Source organism: Tauraco erythrolophus, chromosome 2 (genome assembly GCF_009769465.1).
Source record: "Tauraco erythrolophus isolate bTauEry1 chromosome 2, bTauEry1.pri, whole genome shotgun sequence".
NCBI classification, from domain to species: Eukaryota; Metazoa; Chordata; class Aves; order Musophagiformes; family Musophagidae; genus Tauraco; species Tauraco erythrolophus.
In genome coordinates, this window is record NC_141466.1 from 99,090,835 (window position 1) to 99,108,006 (window position 17,172).

A 17,172-nucleotide genomic window follows, 5' to 3' on the forward strand; every position below is an offset into this window, starting at 1 on the left:
CTCAGGCTGTATGTTCTGCAAGTAGCCAATTCTATAAAGTAAAAGTAGGCAATGCCAGCACTGCAGTAGCAACACACACACTGTTACGTTTTCTTTCTTACTGCCTTGTAGCTCTGTGCCACTAGATAGCATCATAACAAAAGTAATCCTATAATTCTGCATGTGTTGAAAGACTGATGTGGTCTGCTATCTTTTACCATCAAATGTGACGTGAATTTAATTCACTTTTTTTGTATTGACTCAGAACGTAAATTTACATTAGCACTGCCCATGCTGTACTATGGAATTGAAGGTTTTAATCTCCAGTGTTGTAAATCTAGCAGCTTTTATCATTAATCCTGAAATACCTCAAGGCAGAATGAATTTACTAATTAATAAAGGGGCAGCTTGCGGAGTTATGCCTCCTTCTTCTGCATTCCACTTTTAAGAAATAACTAAATGAGGGAAATATTCTTCCTTGTTGCAAAACTTCTGTTGCTTCTTTGTTGCTTTTCTGCTAAGTAGTTAATATCTGCTTAGAAGTCCTTATCAGACATATGCCATTTTCTTCCCTTTCCTCAGAATCCCTGGAAATCATGTGATAGGTTTTTCTGCCACCTCACATTCTCAAAGGTTGAGAAGCAGCCTGTGAAACTCTTTCTCCTCCTTAGCCCTGAATTAGAAGAACAGCAAGTGTGTACCAACGTGTGTGAAGGGAAGTTCATATTCTTTACAACCACAGAAAACTACATATTGATCACGATCAGTGTGTCCAGCTTGGTGCAGGAGGCAAAGGGAAACAATTTCTTTTGAGAGTTTCTATTTAACCTAGTGACACAGTATGTTTTTTTCTCAACTTTCAAGTTGTGTGTTCTACAAAGTATCCTTTTAACTACTAAAAAAAAAAAGCTATATAATTTATAACATATTTCTCATCCTCTCAGATACCAAAGCAATACGGCAGCTGATGTTCTAGATACTATTACCAATATTCAGCCTAAAGAAAGTGGTGCAGGACCTGGAGAAACTCGTGAAGCAATTGTTTATCGTTTAGCGGAAGACATGCTAGAGAAACTTCCTCCAGATTATATACCTCATGAGGCAAGCTAATTCTAGTTGTTTTCTTACTGTTCTCTCTGTTGAGTTTTCACATAAAACATTCCAGAAAAGAAACAGAACGGTAAAGAAAGATTGTATACCTAGTAGCATATTCAAGCAAGGAACCAACATCTTTATTGCTATCAGCAGGAATTGATATGAGACTTTTTGCTTAAAATCAATGCATCTAACAATTTATCGAGGAGATATGTCATGGAGACTATGCCTGGACTTCCAAAGCTGCATGCGATAACACAGGAAAAAATTTGTCTTGGCTTTTTGTGACAACAGTCTCCTGGGCCTTCTGGGTGAAATCCTGCTCTAGAAAAATCAGGAGTAAATGGGTAGTATCAGACAGAAAATAAAAATAAAAGAGGTAACAGTTTTAAGATGATAAACATTAGTTGAATAATGTGAAGTACAAGTCTACTATTTACTTTTCCAAAGACAAGAAAATTAAGATGTCATCTGTGACTACAGTATTTCAGCATTTCAGATTTCACTAAGTTCCTTCTGTGCTCCTATATTCTAGGTAAAATCTCATTTAATTAAAATGGGACAACTTAACTCTATGAATATTTTTCTTCGGCAAGAAATTGACCGAATTCAAAAAGTGATCACAATACTCCGCAACAGTTTGAATGATCTTAAATTAGCCATAGAAGGAACTATTGTTATGAGTGAGGCAAGTAAAAGCATATTTACTATGTACGGAATAAACTATTTTACACTCTTACCTTAATTGTTTTCGCTCATATATTACATTTTTATTCCTTCAGAATTTGAGAGATGCACTTGATAATATGTATAATGCTCGAATTCCTCAAGTATGGAGAAGAGTATCTTGGGATTCTTCAACGCTTGGCTTCTGGTTTACTGAACTTTTGGAAAGAAATACCCAGTTGTCTACTTGGATATACGAAGGAAGACCAAATGTGTTTTGGATGACTGGATTCTTTAACCCACAAGGTAAAAGTACTGAAAGGACTTGAGTAATAATGTATTTAATCATAATTTAATGTGTTGTACTACATATCTAATTTACTATTACACCTAGAGAGAAAATGTTTTCATCTCTGTCAGAATATGTCATAGAAACCAAGATGATAAATGAATTAAAAAAAGAGATTAGATAAAGTCATGGGAAATAGGTCCAAAGGTAGCAATAAACATGACTGTCTAAACTTAACCTTCAAGTTGGGAGGTTCCTAAACTACACATTGCCAGAATCTGGAAGAACATAGAAAGGAAAGGATTTATGTGCCATTTTGTCTGTTGTAATATTATTTCACTAAGCATCCACCTTTGTCTAGTGTCAGAGACAGGATGGTTGTACAGATGGTCTTTTAGTCTCACCCATAAACACAGTTTTTATATTTCAAGAAGGAAAACATGTAGTTCACAAATAAAATGCTTTATTTTGTTGACATATTGTAGCATGATATGATACAACTTCTAAAGAAAATACACTTAATGATACAGCTTTTAAATAAAATTTGCTTTCTCCTGTGGTTTCAAACTTTTAAACTAATTTCAAACTGTAAATTGCAAGTATGGAAGAGCTTTAATCTAGGACAATATGTTATTTATATGCTGTACAGTAGCAACAGAAAGGTTTTTTTTTACAGTGAGAACAATCATTCATTGGAATAACTTTCCCAGGGACGTGGTAGAGTCCCCATTGCTGTAGATTTTCAAAAGGCAATTGAATAAGATGCTAGATAATCTTATCTAGGCTCCTTTCCCATGAAAGGTTGGACTAGGTGATCTTTCGAGGTCACTTCCAACCTGGCCTGTTCTATGATTCTATGAACATGCAACTATAGCAGTTTACTATCTTTCACAGAGAATCATGAAACTGTAGGTTTCACAGCTTTCCTTTTCACAGGTTATTTAACGAACAGTTTGTTCAAATTCATCAAAGATATACTGCAAAATACAAGTAAACATTGTCTATCATTATCTATTATAGCTTGAAATATTTATCATTTTATAGGAAAGAGGAAGAAAAACAAATTGTAACCATTTCCTTGAGTAACAAAACCTGTTATCTTAGTAGTTCATGTTTATAGAAGAATCTCATTTAGCCTACACAACTACCCATACAAAATTCTCGTGACAAACTTCTCCCGTGTAACAGCTATGAGGTGGTTTTTTTTCGTTAGGATTAACCTCTGAAATCCTTGAATACTTTATGAGTTATCTCTGCTTTGTGATGCGTCTATTCTTACTGGCCTTTCTATGAAAATTGTAAAAACTACTAATATCAAAGTCTTTTTTGGAGTCACTCTCAGAAACAGTTGAGGTGCCTGGAGCACTTCCGAATTATCTTTCTAAGATGGTATCGAGATGCTAGCCAAAACATTCTGTTTGAATCATAAATGGCACAGCTGGCAAGCATACTGGTTTCTGGTGATTCAAGAGCAGCACTCATGGTGGTGTAAAACAAGATAATGGACCAGATTCTTTTGACCAAAGAAAATATTTAGCCTAATAGCAAACAAACCTGAGACACAGATGGTCTTGAACTTGATGATTGCTTCAACCTCTGTGTTCCAAAAAAATTGTCCTGTAAATGGAGAAAGAAGTCTGCTAAGTGCAAAAGTGTGCTATGGCTAGGGGTGAGGTACAAATAGTTGCTGTATTCATAATACTGCTCACCAGGAAATTCTGAGTAAATCAAATCACACAGTAAAGTTTAAAAATTGACTACTGCGAGGCAAATCAGAAATTGGACTCCCTTGTGCTGCCATTGCAGGAAAATCTAGACTGATTGCACTGGTGAATGAAACTCTAAATCTATCCTATCATTGGAAAATACATTATAAGGTTAAAATATGAGGAATTTATTTTATCAGTTTAGTGAAAAAATCTATTTATAGTACAATAAAGTATTATCAAACGTTGTTTTTAAAGCCTGTCATGATTTTTCAGCAATTATCAGTGTTTGTCTCCTATAAATTATCATTATTAAGGGAGAATGAATATTTGTGGTGATACAATATTCCATTCAGTTGACATGGCACTTGGAATGAACAGGCTTATGAAAAAACAAATATCATATTATAGAGATATAATTAATTTTTAGCAAAATTTAGATGCCTATATCAGACTGTTGTGTTTTTATCAGGATATATAGTATTTAATAAATGAATCCATGTTCATTTCAAGTACTACATTAATTGTGTAAATGTCACATATGAATATTTTAGCTGTGACAAATGTCTTAGCTTTTAATTGGCTTTGTCCTAAGTAGCTTGTTAAACCAGTTCTTACGTCTTGAAATGCTGTCTTCTACAGCATGCCCATGTACTTTCCTGATTTCCTCCCTGGTATTCGGTGGTTTCTCCTCCTTGTAGATACTTGACAGCCCCCAAAACCCAAGTCGTCTTTTCCTTCGTGCCCTATCAAGAAGGAACTGATGACGTTTCATCTTTAAGTCTTTACCATGGCAACTCTTAAGTATGCAGTTCTCTGTTGCTAACTCTTCTCTCTTCACCTCTCTCTCTCTCTGACAACTCTTAGTACTTCATCCAGTAGCATAAAATAGCAGCTATTGGTTTTTTTTGGTGACTGCATTGTCCTCTTCTGAGACACTTACACAGAAACAACCAGGTTTTTGCTACAAGTGTTTCATTTTGTAGCTTTTTTCTTTATAACACGTCCAAACCTCTTAGCTTCCTAGTTGTTTTATCATCTTGTGCTTATACTATTCAGCCATTTACCTCTCAAAATATTTTTTTTTGCAAACCTCTGTAAAGTCTGTTCAAAACAATACTCCAAAAATCACCTAACTCACTGCTTGATTGCGTCATCTTCTACCTTAATTTCTATCCAGGAATCACTTTTCTATGTTAACAAAACATAATTTTTTCATGTTTCATAGGCACTGCTTTGTCTAGATTCCTGGCACTCATATAGTTATTTGGATTACCACATTTAGACACACCTTTTCTGTTTTCCATCAGTGAAATTTATTTTATTTTTCTACTTCTTTCATTAAAAAAAAGCCTTTTTCCTAAGTTGCCTTCAGATAAATATCAGCTCACATAATTGATATCTTGTCTGCCTTCAAATTCCTTCTTGAAACACAGATCTACCATGGATCCTGTAGTTGATTGCCTAATGATCATTTGTAAGTCAGCATCCTGAGCTGACATTTGTTAACTGAATAATTCAATAGCCCCCCAAAAAAGTGTATTATTTGATATGACATTTAAAAGTATCTTTCTCAGTGTAATGCATTCTATGCCACTTTTGTCATTTGTTCCTATTTTGGCCCCAAAGTCAAGTTTGCTATCATTAGTCAGGGTGCTCGTTTTCAATAGAGCTCTGAATGTCTGTCTGTAACATTCAGTGTAGAACCGTGCAGATAACTGAGCAAGATTTGTTTTGTCATGTGATATATACACTAAATCTCTGACTTAATTTCTCAAGGATTCTTGACAGCAATGAGACAGGAAGCAACCCGAGCACATGAAGGCTGGGCTTTAGATGCTGTTACAATACATAATGAAGTGCTAAAGCAAAACAAAGAAGAAATCACAGCACCTCCTTCTGTATGTATGACATGCAAAGATGTTTCAGTATTAATTTCAGTAATTTATATTGTGCATCATTCAGTCATTTTGGATCACTAGAGGAAAAAGTTACTCTTGTCTTCACCTCACTGTTTTTGCTTAGCACAGAAGATAAAAAAGTATGAAGATTTTTTTTTTTTTAATTTGCAGTTTCAAAAATCTTTTATTAAAAGAACCATTTCATTGTACCACTTCTTGATTTTTGGAATTTATAGTAAATTTTAGACAATTTGTGTAGTGTATTGGCTTTATTAAACAACTCTTATTGCCATCCATTTCAGTAGCATTATCTTCTGAAAAAAAGATGATATTATGGTTTAAAATTAAATAGTTTGAAAAGATTCAATGTGAGATAGTTGTTACTATAAAACATACATTCCTTTTAATGGTTTAAGCCAATTATGCATTTTACAAAACAGATGCTTTATTTTGTGTGATGTATCTGCTTGCTTTCCACACAGGAAGGAGTATATATCTATGGGCTATACTTGGAAGGTGCAGGCTGGGACAGAAGAAATAGCAAACTCATTGAATCTACACCAAAGATTCTTTTTGTCCAGCTGCCTGTGGTGCATATATTTGCTGTTAACACAACCAGTCCTAAGGATCCCAGGCTCTATGCTTGTCCTCTTTACAAGAAGCCCAGGAGGACAGATCTTAACTATATTACAGTGATCTATTTAAGGACAGTAGTGTCTCCAGACCATTGGATATTGAGAGGAGTGGCTCTTCTGTGTGACATCAAGTAAACTGTTTTTCATACCATAACAGAAACAGAATATATGGCACATGTAACCAATTACATGTGTAATTCTTCTACTGCTTTTTATTTGGTTGCCATCGTTCATTATACTAGAACTTTTGTTTCAGTCTTAACGAGTTTTTTTCTCTGCTTTCAGTAAATTCAGTTTGTCTTGGCTATTTGATGTTAGTTTTAAAGTACAGTTTTCAAAATAAGTTCATTGATTGTAGTCTTTGATGTTTCCACTATATTACTTTAAAAAGGAATATTTGCTTTAATATTACAACTAACATAAAATAAAATATTATTAAACCTTAAAAGACAAAACCTGCTTTTTCGCATTCTTTCTCATATACAGCTTTTAGCTTGTGTTTCAGAGAAATATGATGACAACAGAAGACAATATAAAACATAAAAAAAATTAAGTTTTCCTACATACAAGTTTTTAAATATTCTTGGATTCTGCATAATATATACATTATTTTCTTTTACTCTGTGGGAAACTTTACATTTAAGACAGAAAAGTATATTTGATCCATATTTTTTGCTTGGGGTATTTCAGGGCTTGCTTGTTCTGGTTAAACTATATAGATTAAGCAAAACTATACCAGAAATGTTTGTCTGGAATATCTGACAGAGACCAGTATGTTCTCTGTCCAGTTTAGCTGTGTGGGAACATAGCTACAGAAGTAGAACAGTGCCAACTACTTATAATAGATTTTTTTTGTAGTTAAAATAGACAACCAGATTACAATTATTTTCCTGCATCTCATCTTAGTTCTAAAATATAGGCTTGAATCCTTGGAGTGGCTATCACAGCATTGTTCTGTAATAAACCTGATGAACATACATGACTTTTCTAGACATACTTAGTATTAAACTAATTCTGTGCATGTAATACTAAACAAGATGTGCAATCTACACTATCTCTCTAATAATCTGCATAAAATTTCTTCTTCCTTCAGATACCTTTATTTGGTAACACAGTTTTTCACTTACACCCCATGACCGGACTATGTTCTTCCTTTTGCAATTTAAGAGGGATCAAATGCATCTGCTGTGGCAAAGCCCAGCTACTACTTGGTGAAGTCTTGGGGCATCTAATGGGAAGGTAAAAGGCTCTTCTTGAGTTAGAATCCTAGGGCTTTCTGTTGGAGATCACCATCCCAGAATATCCTCTTGCAGAAAGGCCATGCCATATAAGAAATAACAATACATAGATACAAAGGATGAGCAGAGTAACGAAAAGGAAGATCTCCAAATGTGATTAAGTAAAACATTTCTTCTCTCCTCTGTAGACTTAGTTAGATCCAAATACAACAAACTAGCTAAGGTGTTAGGCAAAAACATACAGAAATCGTAGAAGTTAAAAGCTGTACAACAGAACTATATATGGACAGAGGGGGAAAAAAATAATCTGACTATGCAACTGCAAGAGATTTTGCTCCAAGTAATTAAAAAAATTTATGTCAGTACTTGTGATGGGTTGAACCCAACCAGCAGCTAAGTACCTGTCCAGTTGCTTGGTCACTGCCCCCTTCCCCCAGCAGGATGGGGGAAAGAATTCAAAGAGCAGAAGCTGAAAACTCTTGGGTCGAGATGATGAAGACAGTTTAATAAGTGAAGCAAAGCTGCACACACTCACAAGCAAAGCAAAGCAAATCAAGGAATTTATTTACTACTTCCCACTGGCAGGCAGATGTTCTTCCCACTTCTTGAGAAGAAGGGCCTCAGAACACATAACAATTACTTGGGAAGGCAGATGCGATGAGCACAAATATTCCCCTTCCTTCTCCTTTCCCCAAGCCTTTGGTATGGAACATCTCTTGGGACAGTTTGGGTCAGCTGTCCTGGCTTTTTCCCCTCCCACGTTCTTGTGCACTCTCAGTCTATTCGCTGTGGGGAGAGAGGGGGAAAAAGTCCATGTCCAAAAAAACAGCACAACACCTATAGTGTATTCATTCTTAAAGTTTTTTCCTGGTCTGGCCTTTCAGCTTAATTACAATGGGGAAAAAACATGTAACCCTGGATTGCCTCCACGGGTGGAAGATGCACATTTCCACATTTACAAGTGAAAGTCTATACAGGAAAATACCAAGGAAGGTGCAAATTAATAATGTGCTGAGTTATTCATCTTGCACTGAAGAAGATTTTATTCTCCAGCCTGTATACCAGGAATAGAGACGAACAGTATATTGTTGATCTCAACTATTTCATATATTGCCTCAGCTTCTTGGGAGAAGAAGCTTTCCTCTGCCAGAGTCCAATCGCCATTTCCCCTTTCCTCTGAGCCTGTTTGTTCCTTTCTGTTTCTTCAATACCATGCATTAGCTCATTACTTCCAGGTTACAATGACTGTTAATTTTCATATAGCTTTCCAGTTAGTTTATAGAAATGTGACAGCAACAATCTACTGTCTCTTCAGAAGGCTTTTTTTTGTCTTTGTGTGCTTTAAGAATATTCACAAAGTATTTCTCTGTCCTACTTGTATGTGGGATAGTAAGTTCTTACACTTAATTTGGTGACAGCCAGCTCTTCAAACATCTAAGAAGGTGCAGTTAATTACTTGAATGACCACAAGTTATTCCTCCCAGTTGACATAATCTATAGGAATTCAAGACCTCAATTCAAGACCTTTCACTCCCAGAAATGCTCTATACATCCAGGATATTGTAACGAGCATTCAAATTCCTAAATTATCTCTAACATAGTTTTTTTTCAAGTTACTGAACAAGTTACCTCGTGAACCTTTGTATGCTTATTTTGGCATTCAAGATACTGCTGTTCAAGTGATAAGACAGTATTGTAGTCCCTGAATCGACAAAGACAAGAATGCCATGTCAGCAAAACACAAATATATAACAGATTATCAAAAAAAGATAAATACTTGAAATGTGGCATTTAACTAGTCTCTGTGAAAGCACGGGAAGATGAAGATCTGTGTTTGAGAATGTAAAGAAAAACATGTTCAGAATTAGCTTAGAGGGTGCATCCATAGTCTGTATTATTCTTTCTTCTCTCAGTGAAACTGCCACCCAGAAGGATTTTGCTACCCGTTTCCTTTGATTTTCAGAGGCAAGTTCAATCAGGTGAGGCAAGGGAAGGCATAATCTTTCCCACTGATTTAGAGTGGACACATTAATTGGGAGTCACTGATCTACCAGTATGTCAAGATGCTCACTTTCCATAGACGTGTTTGTTCTTAGGTGATGATTCATGAGAAGTCTGGAGCATGGCTGTGTGATGAGCTTTTATGTAGTTAATAAAAACTATAGAAAAGAGCTTGCAAATGTGGGGGGAAAGGATTTGTCTTCTGGTCAGGTTGCTAAATCTCATAAAACCACTGATGAGAATGAGCTTGTTAACATTTCAGCTAAACTTTAACTTGAAAGACTTGTTAATTCCACAGCATAATTTTCTTCATCCACACCCTCTGTTTCCGCCTCTAGATTCTGGCTTGTTGTAACTAAAATTTGTTCAGCAGAGATTCAGAATATTCATTTACAAGCTGAAATATTTTATGGAAAGATCTACAGTTTTTTAGTTCAGTTATCTCATTCACTGACTATATCTATTCTTAATATTTAAACTAATTCATTATTTTTTGATAGTCTGGTAGAGCATTTGGCAGCAGTATGCAAGTATAATTCTGCTGACACAAGTACTGAAAATCAAATGTATAGAATGTGCAAGCTGCAGTTTTAAGTATACTGATGTTTCTATTGGTTTGGGTTTGGTTTTTTTTTTAATACTGGAGTGTAATTGCACAGCTATGATGAGTCTCTTGATCAGATCTCTTCAGAAACCTCTGGTGTTATTTATACTCCTAGGGTAGACATCACACATACTAAAATGGACATTGTAAGATGTGGTACCTGTACCTGCACCACACACGCAGGGTATTCCTGAGGCAAGTCTAGTTATATAAAAGCCAAAAGAGATGGCTTTTCCAGTGATTAATACTGCCTTCAGAGCACAATCATTATCTTGCTGACAGACCTATCACTGGCCTTATATTTTTGTCTTTTTTATTATTAATCAAGATATTCTTCATAGCATTCAGGTGAGTATCAGTCTTCAGCAAAGCTATTATATCATTTTTCATAAATAGTGCGATCTCACCCAAAATTTACTTTTAATGTCAGTTCCAACATTTACCTTACTTAACATATTGTAATAAGTATTTTTCCCCCTAAGCCTCATTCAGCTCCAGGGAAATATGATTCCACTCTTTGGGTATTAGGAAAACTTTACTTTTTTATCTTTCTAGGACAAAATGACACATCCAATGTTAAACCAGATCCTGTCTGACCCCTTGCCTTTCTCCCCACCCTTGCCCCAGCTCCTGGACTTTCCTTGTGGATCCGCAACATCTAATGTCTTACAATATCAACAGGTTGACTCCTCCAATTCACCTTACATTTCATTTTTCCAGAACAATCTTGGCAGCACGTCTTAACAGATAAACTGTCTGCAGCTTCCTGCATATGCTCACTAATCAGTAATTCCTTCTACCAGTGTTTATATTTGATACTCAGATTAGTCAAGTGGTTGTTCAAGAGGTTAGCTAATTAAAACTCCTTATATTAATTTCTCAAAGTCTGCTGGCTATGCACCAAAGCGGGATTTCTGTGAACGGATACTCAAAGGCAGAATGACTATTTGCTTTACAGACACAGTAATTCAGAGAACTGCATTAAACAGATAATTGTCCTTCTTCCTTGCAGCTTCAGATAACTTATGAGCAGTCTGCTGTAGAGCGACGGCAATGAATGATTGTTAGGGCCACCCTCTATTTGGAGGGGATATTTATGATGCGAAAAGCTATGGCCTCAAAAGACACTGTCATTAACAATTTGTGGTCTGCTTCTGACTGGACACATAAGCACAAAAAGTAAAATTACTGTAATGTAAATGGCCGTGTAAGTGTAAATGGAAAGGATTTAGCCTGCATATTTATGATCTAGATAATTTAATCCAAACAGTACCCTTGTCTCTCTCTTTAGTCATAGCCATGATAGCACATGGGAAACCCATGAAACAGGTTCATGGGAAACCCATGAAACAGGTACTCTGTCTTGCTTATTCATCCAAGGAATACTTTTTGATCCAAAAATGCTAGACTATAAAATAGCACCTCTTCCTCAGGAGACACATCCTGTCCCTCTTCAAAGGACATTTTTCTCAAAAACCCATCAGATGCTGCAGACAAGCTACTAAATGCTTGTCTCAGCATTTGGGAAGCCTTTTACTGAGGGAGTCCAGGTCCTACCTACTAGGCATCTAGCAGCAGAGTAAACAGAAATCATCTCCATCTCTTTGGAAAAAAACAGTGTTATGATCATTGTATGAGATATATATATCAAACTGTACAAGGCAGTTTTCCTTTTCTGTGTCAAGGTTTCGCTTGGTGAGAAGATATTGAATAGAATGATTTCCACATAATATCCTCAGAGAAGAAAACTACCACTATAGAAGGGGGAGAATGGAGAGTAATATTTCTGACAATTTTACTTAATAAAGAATAATTTGACTTTACTGTTTCTTTCCTTTCTTCTGTGATTCACAGCTTCCTACTTTCTTCTTGTGAAAAATGGGGAGAGAAACTGAATGCTTTACTATTTCTTACCAGCGTTTCCTTTGTGCTCGCATCTGTTCATTTTGTTCACCCTAGCAGCCCTCTATAGTTCAAAATACAATTCTTAACAAAGCATTCTTGAGCAGGGGATTTAAAATTAGGAAATATGAATTAGAAGTCAGGGACTGTGGTAAGAAATTCAAACTGTAATAAAAGTTGTTTTCTATTATATTACATCACTGCATACAACCTTTACATTTCCACACATCTAAGATTTTTAAATATAGGAATGTCTGGGTCAGACTCACAAATTACTCAACACAGGGCCATATGAATCCTTCAACAACATTTTATGGAAAAGATTTAAAGCAATTTCTTCTTTATAAGACAGAGAATGTAAACTTTGTATTGAAATTAAATACTTGCCTAAATCGTTCTCTCCATGCAATCATTAAATAGAATAAATTACACAAGGCAGCTAGACCCCAAAGGTAGATCCAGCCATTTCAGTTCATTATGTAGTTCACAAAACTTGAGTTAAAAAAAAAAAAATTAAAAAATCTTTGCACTCATTTCTTTGTTGTCATGAAGAAATATATAGCCCAAAGCCATCTGACAGCTGAAAAATGGAGCTGTCCATTTCACTCAAGCACTACTCATTCTTTTTGTATATTTAGATACAACCAGATCCTTACGTCTGGAATAGCAATCTAGCAGCAACTTATGTTCATTCATCCCGAGTTTGCACCTACAATACTACACAATATAGAAAAATAGGTGATTTCAAACCCTGCACTCCAGCACTGCGTAGCTACAATGAGACATTTCATGTACTAAGCACATTCCCCTACATGGGGGCAGGTAACTTAACAACAATTAGCATTTAAGAACAATTAGCACTAAACTAAAATAATGAGATTATTGAGCAACCTGTATAGTGGAAGGTGTCCCTGTCCCCCATGGCAGGGGGGTTGGAACTAGATGACCTTTAAGGTCCCTGTCAGCTCAAACCATTCTATGATTCTATAAGATTTAATGCATAGATGTGTACTATGGCCAGTAACTAGAATAAATTCACCTGTTTCCTAATGCACATTTAAAAGTTTTGCACATTAATCTCTCATAGAACTATTTGCTGTAGCCGTGTTCTGATAAATACTGTAAGATCATTTTGAATATTACTAAGATGCTTAAATTACCCACTCCCTAAAGTCCAGGTTTCAAGGTACAATTCAGATGATCTTGTTTCTCCAACGATACTGATGATCTTCCTCCTAAACACCAACGTGACTGTAATTGCAGTTGTAGCTTATGTGTTTGTAACTCTCATTTGCATAATACTGCTCAGAGCTACTTTTTTTCCCCCCAGAAGGTCTACAGAAGGATTTAGCTTAAATGAACTTTTATTTCCCTCAAGTAGGTATCATCTGCACAAATTAAAATTCTACAACCACCACCCACATTCAGTGATTCAACACTAAAATTCTTCTGCTTCATTTCCTAAACACATATTTCTAATTTTTAAGTGATATATTTGAATAATTTCATAGGTACCGGGCCTCAGCTCAGATCCTTAAGATTTTATTGAGCTTGAAAAGTTCTTTACTGACAGTTCCTCTTGGCTTTGTAAAGAAATAAAACGAGCCAAAGTGTACCCACTGCTGCGGCATGCTACAGTCACAAAACACAGGAGTAAATAGCTAACAGCCTTTCAGGTACATGGGCGACTCTTGCACAGCAACTCCCTCCACTCTTCACCTAAAACTTGAGTTTAGGTAAAACACTTCATTCTCCAAATCTGAGCAATCCTGTACCTCTAACTTCAAATATACATATACAAGGTAGAAAGGAATGAAATCTCACTAAGAGTTTAGATCTATTTGTACTGCAGTTGTTTCCAAGAATTGTATGCTTCTATCCCATAAACAAACTTATTATAAAAGATGACATTTATAAAAGCGAATAATTACTGATCATGGAGAAGTATGAAGCATGTAACTTACACTGAAAACTCATCACATTCTTTAGGATACTGCCTAAGGCAGCTTAGGAAAATGCCTGTTACTCAGCAAATGTCACACACTTTCTCCATGAAACAGATTTTTCTCTTTAGAAAGTCTCAGAGGCAAAGTATTCAGTCTCCTGTGGGACAGGGATGCCACTTTCTACATATACGAGGCCAGTGGCCATAGTTTTCAGTCAGCAGAGAGCCCGAACCCTTGCGAAGGCTTTGTCTCTCACCCCTGGGAACCTCCCATGGCAAGCCATTGGTTATGCTGTTTCCAAAGAAAAGGATTATCAGCGGATGTTACTTAAAGCTGTTATTTAATAGCTCAGAGACACAGAGCTTTTTCAAAATGCAGCTCTACCCTCAAAAAATATAGTAAATTGCATTAGTAATGCCCAACGGTCGTAGAAGTACAATAACCCCTGTGCTGCAGTGTAACTGCAAGGCAGCTTCTCCTCAACACACCTGAGCAGCTGGCTCCAGCCTAGAGGTAAAGGAACAAGAGAGAAGCTACAAAGCCCTGCGTTTGCCGTCCTTCATAGCTGAAAAAAAGAGGTGTTTGCCTCAACAAACAAAACTCTCAAGTTCAACTAAGCTTCCTCAACTCATTGAATTTTATTTTTCAAACTGAAAGAACCTCGGCTCCTTCCAAATTTGGTTAGTGTCATTTTAATGCTTCACTTGGCTATTTTAAAAATGTTCTGTTCTTACATTAGCACTGGTAAAAGATCAAGTTAAATTTTAGCACTAGTAAAATCAGGAATAAATGTAACAAAAATCCAGCAGACCCAGGTTTTAGAGAGGACTTTCATCAGTATTTCCCTCTCAAAAGACTTGAATTTAATGAACAAATACCCTTCCACCTCTAGGAAAATGACCTCTCTTTTATTACAGTGATTTAACTCAATAGGATTTGCTCAGTCTTCTGAAATTTCATAATAGTTTCTTATTAGGCACAATGAAAATGTGCCTGTTCAGAGTTTACTCTGATCCATTCTTTTTCCCCTCTAAAAATATTAACGTAGATAACACTAATACATGATGTCATCATACCTAAAAAGTTACCTTTGATTACTTCTGGAAAGCAGAATTATTCCAATGTAATACCTCTGCTTCCAAAGTGACATATGTCACCTTTATAGCCCCAATAAGGTGCTTCAACAGAAACCTGAGCCTATCAAGCTCTTGTGAAAGCAACTGGCCCTCTGCTGCACACAGGTGCTGGGAGTCATCTTGAGAGCAGAAGTCCTAACTGGAAAATGTAATTCATACACCTGCTGCAGAAATGATAGAAAACAGTAAAGATTTGCATGTGAAGTAAGCACACCCCACTAAGGCTGGTGGTGCTATCCAGGTGGAAGAGGTTTATTTAAAGGTTCCTGTTGCCTGGCCTGAAGGAAGCTGGAGGATATTTTGCTCAGTCGTCTGGTGGTTTTGTTGGTTTATTGAAAGCAGCTGTAACATGCAAGGTTTTCAGGTGCCAGGAGGTAAGGCCAGCCCATAGGCTCTTCCAAATGGGATCAGGTGTTGAGCTTCAAGTGAAACATTCCTGTGAGGTGTAACCAGGCTTGGGCAGGGTCCTCTCAACCATGTAAAATAGTTTATAGCCAACTGTTAGTTTTCCTAGTCACATTTCTCAGCAGTCTGGTATTGTGGATGCTCTCTGGTTCTTTCCTTCAAGGACATGTGATAACTGCAGGTAACAGAAATGTAGGGTTTTTTTGCAGAAGTTCCTTCTATCTATGTGTAATTTGTCTTAGCACACACACACAAAAATACAGATTCAGGCAAAATAAGTAGGCTTTTCCCTGTCTTGTTATCTTCATCCCTTTGAGGCAAACATTAGGTATATATATCTTTTAAATCCAGGGGATCACTAATTTGTTTAAAAATCACGGATTCTTTTCATTGTTCCAGGGGACATTGTTTCAGCTGAACATGCTTTTTCAATTAGATCTTTATTCTTCATCCCTTCTCACTGTTCCCTAAGTCTTCAGCAATGTCTGTAGCAGACATCATTATTCTACAGGAACAGAGTATTTATTTTAATGGGATAGTAAAAAAAAAAAAATTATCTCAATGAGCAACACAAAAAACATCACCTGAGGCATACATTAGGGGTTTCAACTAACTTGGGGTGTTTGGGGATCATCTCTTTTAACAAGCCAGAAGTATGTTCTTTCTTTCCTCTTTAAAAGTAATTGGTTGGGTTTTTTCCTTCAATCTTTGTTTTCTCACACTTTAGAAAGTTGAAAGAAACATCTTTTCATCCTTCAGTCAACCAACCAAACCACTGTGACAAATTCTTTCTGCCTGGAGTTAGCTGTTGAGGTGTAAGTGCTGTCCTGGCAATTCACACACTGAGGAATTTCATGATTTCATGAGCTCACAGCATCGATGCTCTGACTAGGTTCATTTCCAAAGCATCAGCCTGATGCTGTGTGGTATTTGAAATGAATATACATCATTAATATTTAAGCTATTAACTTTTTTATATTTCAGTAGCATCTAATAGACCAATGTGAAATCTTTTCCTCAGTTTCCAGTTCAATTTTGAGCTTTCTTTCTAAATGTATTAGTTTCTGTATGTTTTCTTCTTCGAGATACTGGTGTATAATCTCACCAAATATACCCGATTTAGCGAAGATTTGAAGAACAAGTTTTTACTAGTCAGTGCAAAGTGAATAAATAAGGACAATAATATGAACTCAAAGCCAGGTTGGACGGAGCCTTGAGTAGCCTGATCTAGTTGAGAGGCGTCCCTGCCCATGACAGGGAGGTTGGATTAGATGGTCTCTAAGGTCCCTTCCAGCCTATGCCATTCTATGATTCTATGAATCTAGTACAAAGCAGATTCAGAGCCTCTTTTGCTAGGCAAATAAGTATTCTAAATCCTCCAAATTTACACACGACACTACTGCCAGGACTGAACAGCGTCCCGACTCCAACTTAGGAACCAAGCTCTGATCCGACATGCAGCTCTGCAAATTCATGTTACAGACGGGTAATTGCATTTACTGTTACGAAAAACTAACAAAACTTGGACGTCACGAACAGCATGAAGGCCACCAAGATGCCCAAGCCTGGACGAAGTCAGAGTAAAACGGGGGAAAAAAAAAAAAAAAAAAAAAAGGGAAAAAAAAAAATAGTTTAAAAGGCGCTTCCTCGGCTTTTTTTTTTTTCTTTC

At 36.4% G+C, this 17,172-nt stretch overlaps 1 protein-coding gene across 2 annotated transcripts in view; it reads left to right on the top strand.

Annotated features, from left to right (window-relative positions):
- The window catches only part of DNAH8 (dynein axonemal heavy chain 8), a 144,303-nt gene extending 137,897 nt beyond the window's left edge, over positions 1-6,406 (top strand). For both annotated transcript variants that reach the window (XM_086628486.1, XM_086628495.1), the window contains exons 88-92: positions 924-1,080; positions 1,610-1,762; positions 1,857-2,046; positions 5,515-5,636; positions 6,119-6,406. In XM_086628486.1, coding sequence (XP_086484612.1) covers positions 924-1,080; positions 1,610-1,762; positions 1,857-2,046; positions 5,515-5,636; positions 6,119-6,406 — 910 coding nt within the window. The remainder of the gene's footprint in view (positions 1-923; positions 1,081-1,609; positions 1,763-1,856; positions 2,047-5,514; positions 5,637-6,118) is intronic.
- The last annotated feature ends 10,766 nt before the right edge of the window (positions 6,407-17,172 follow it).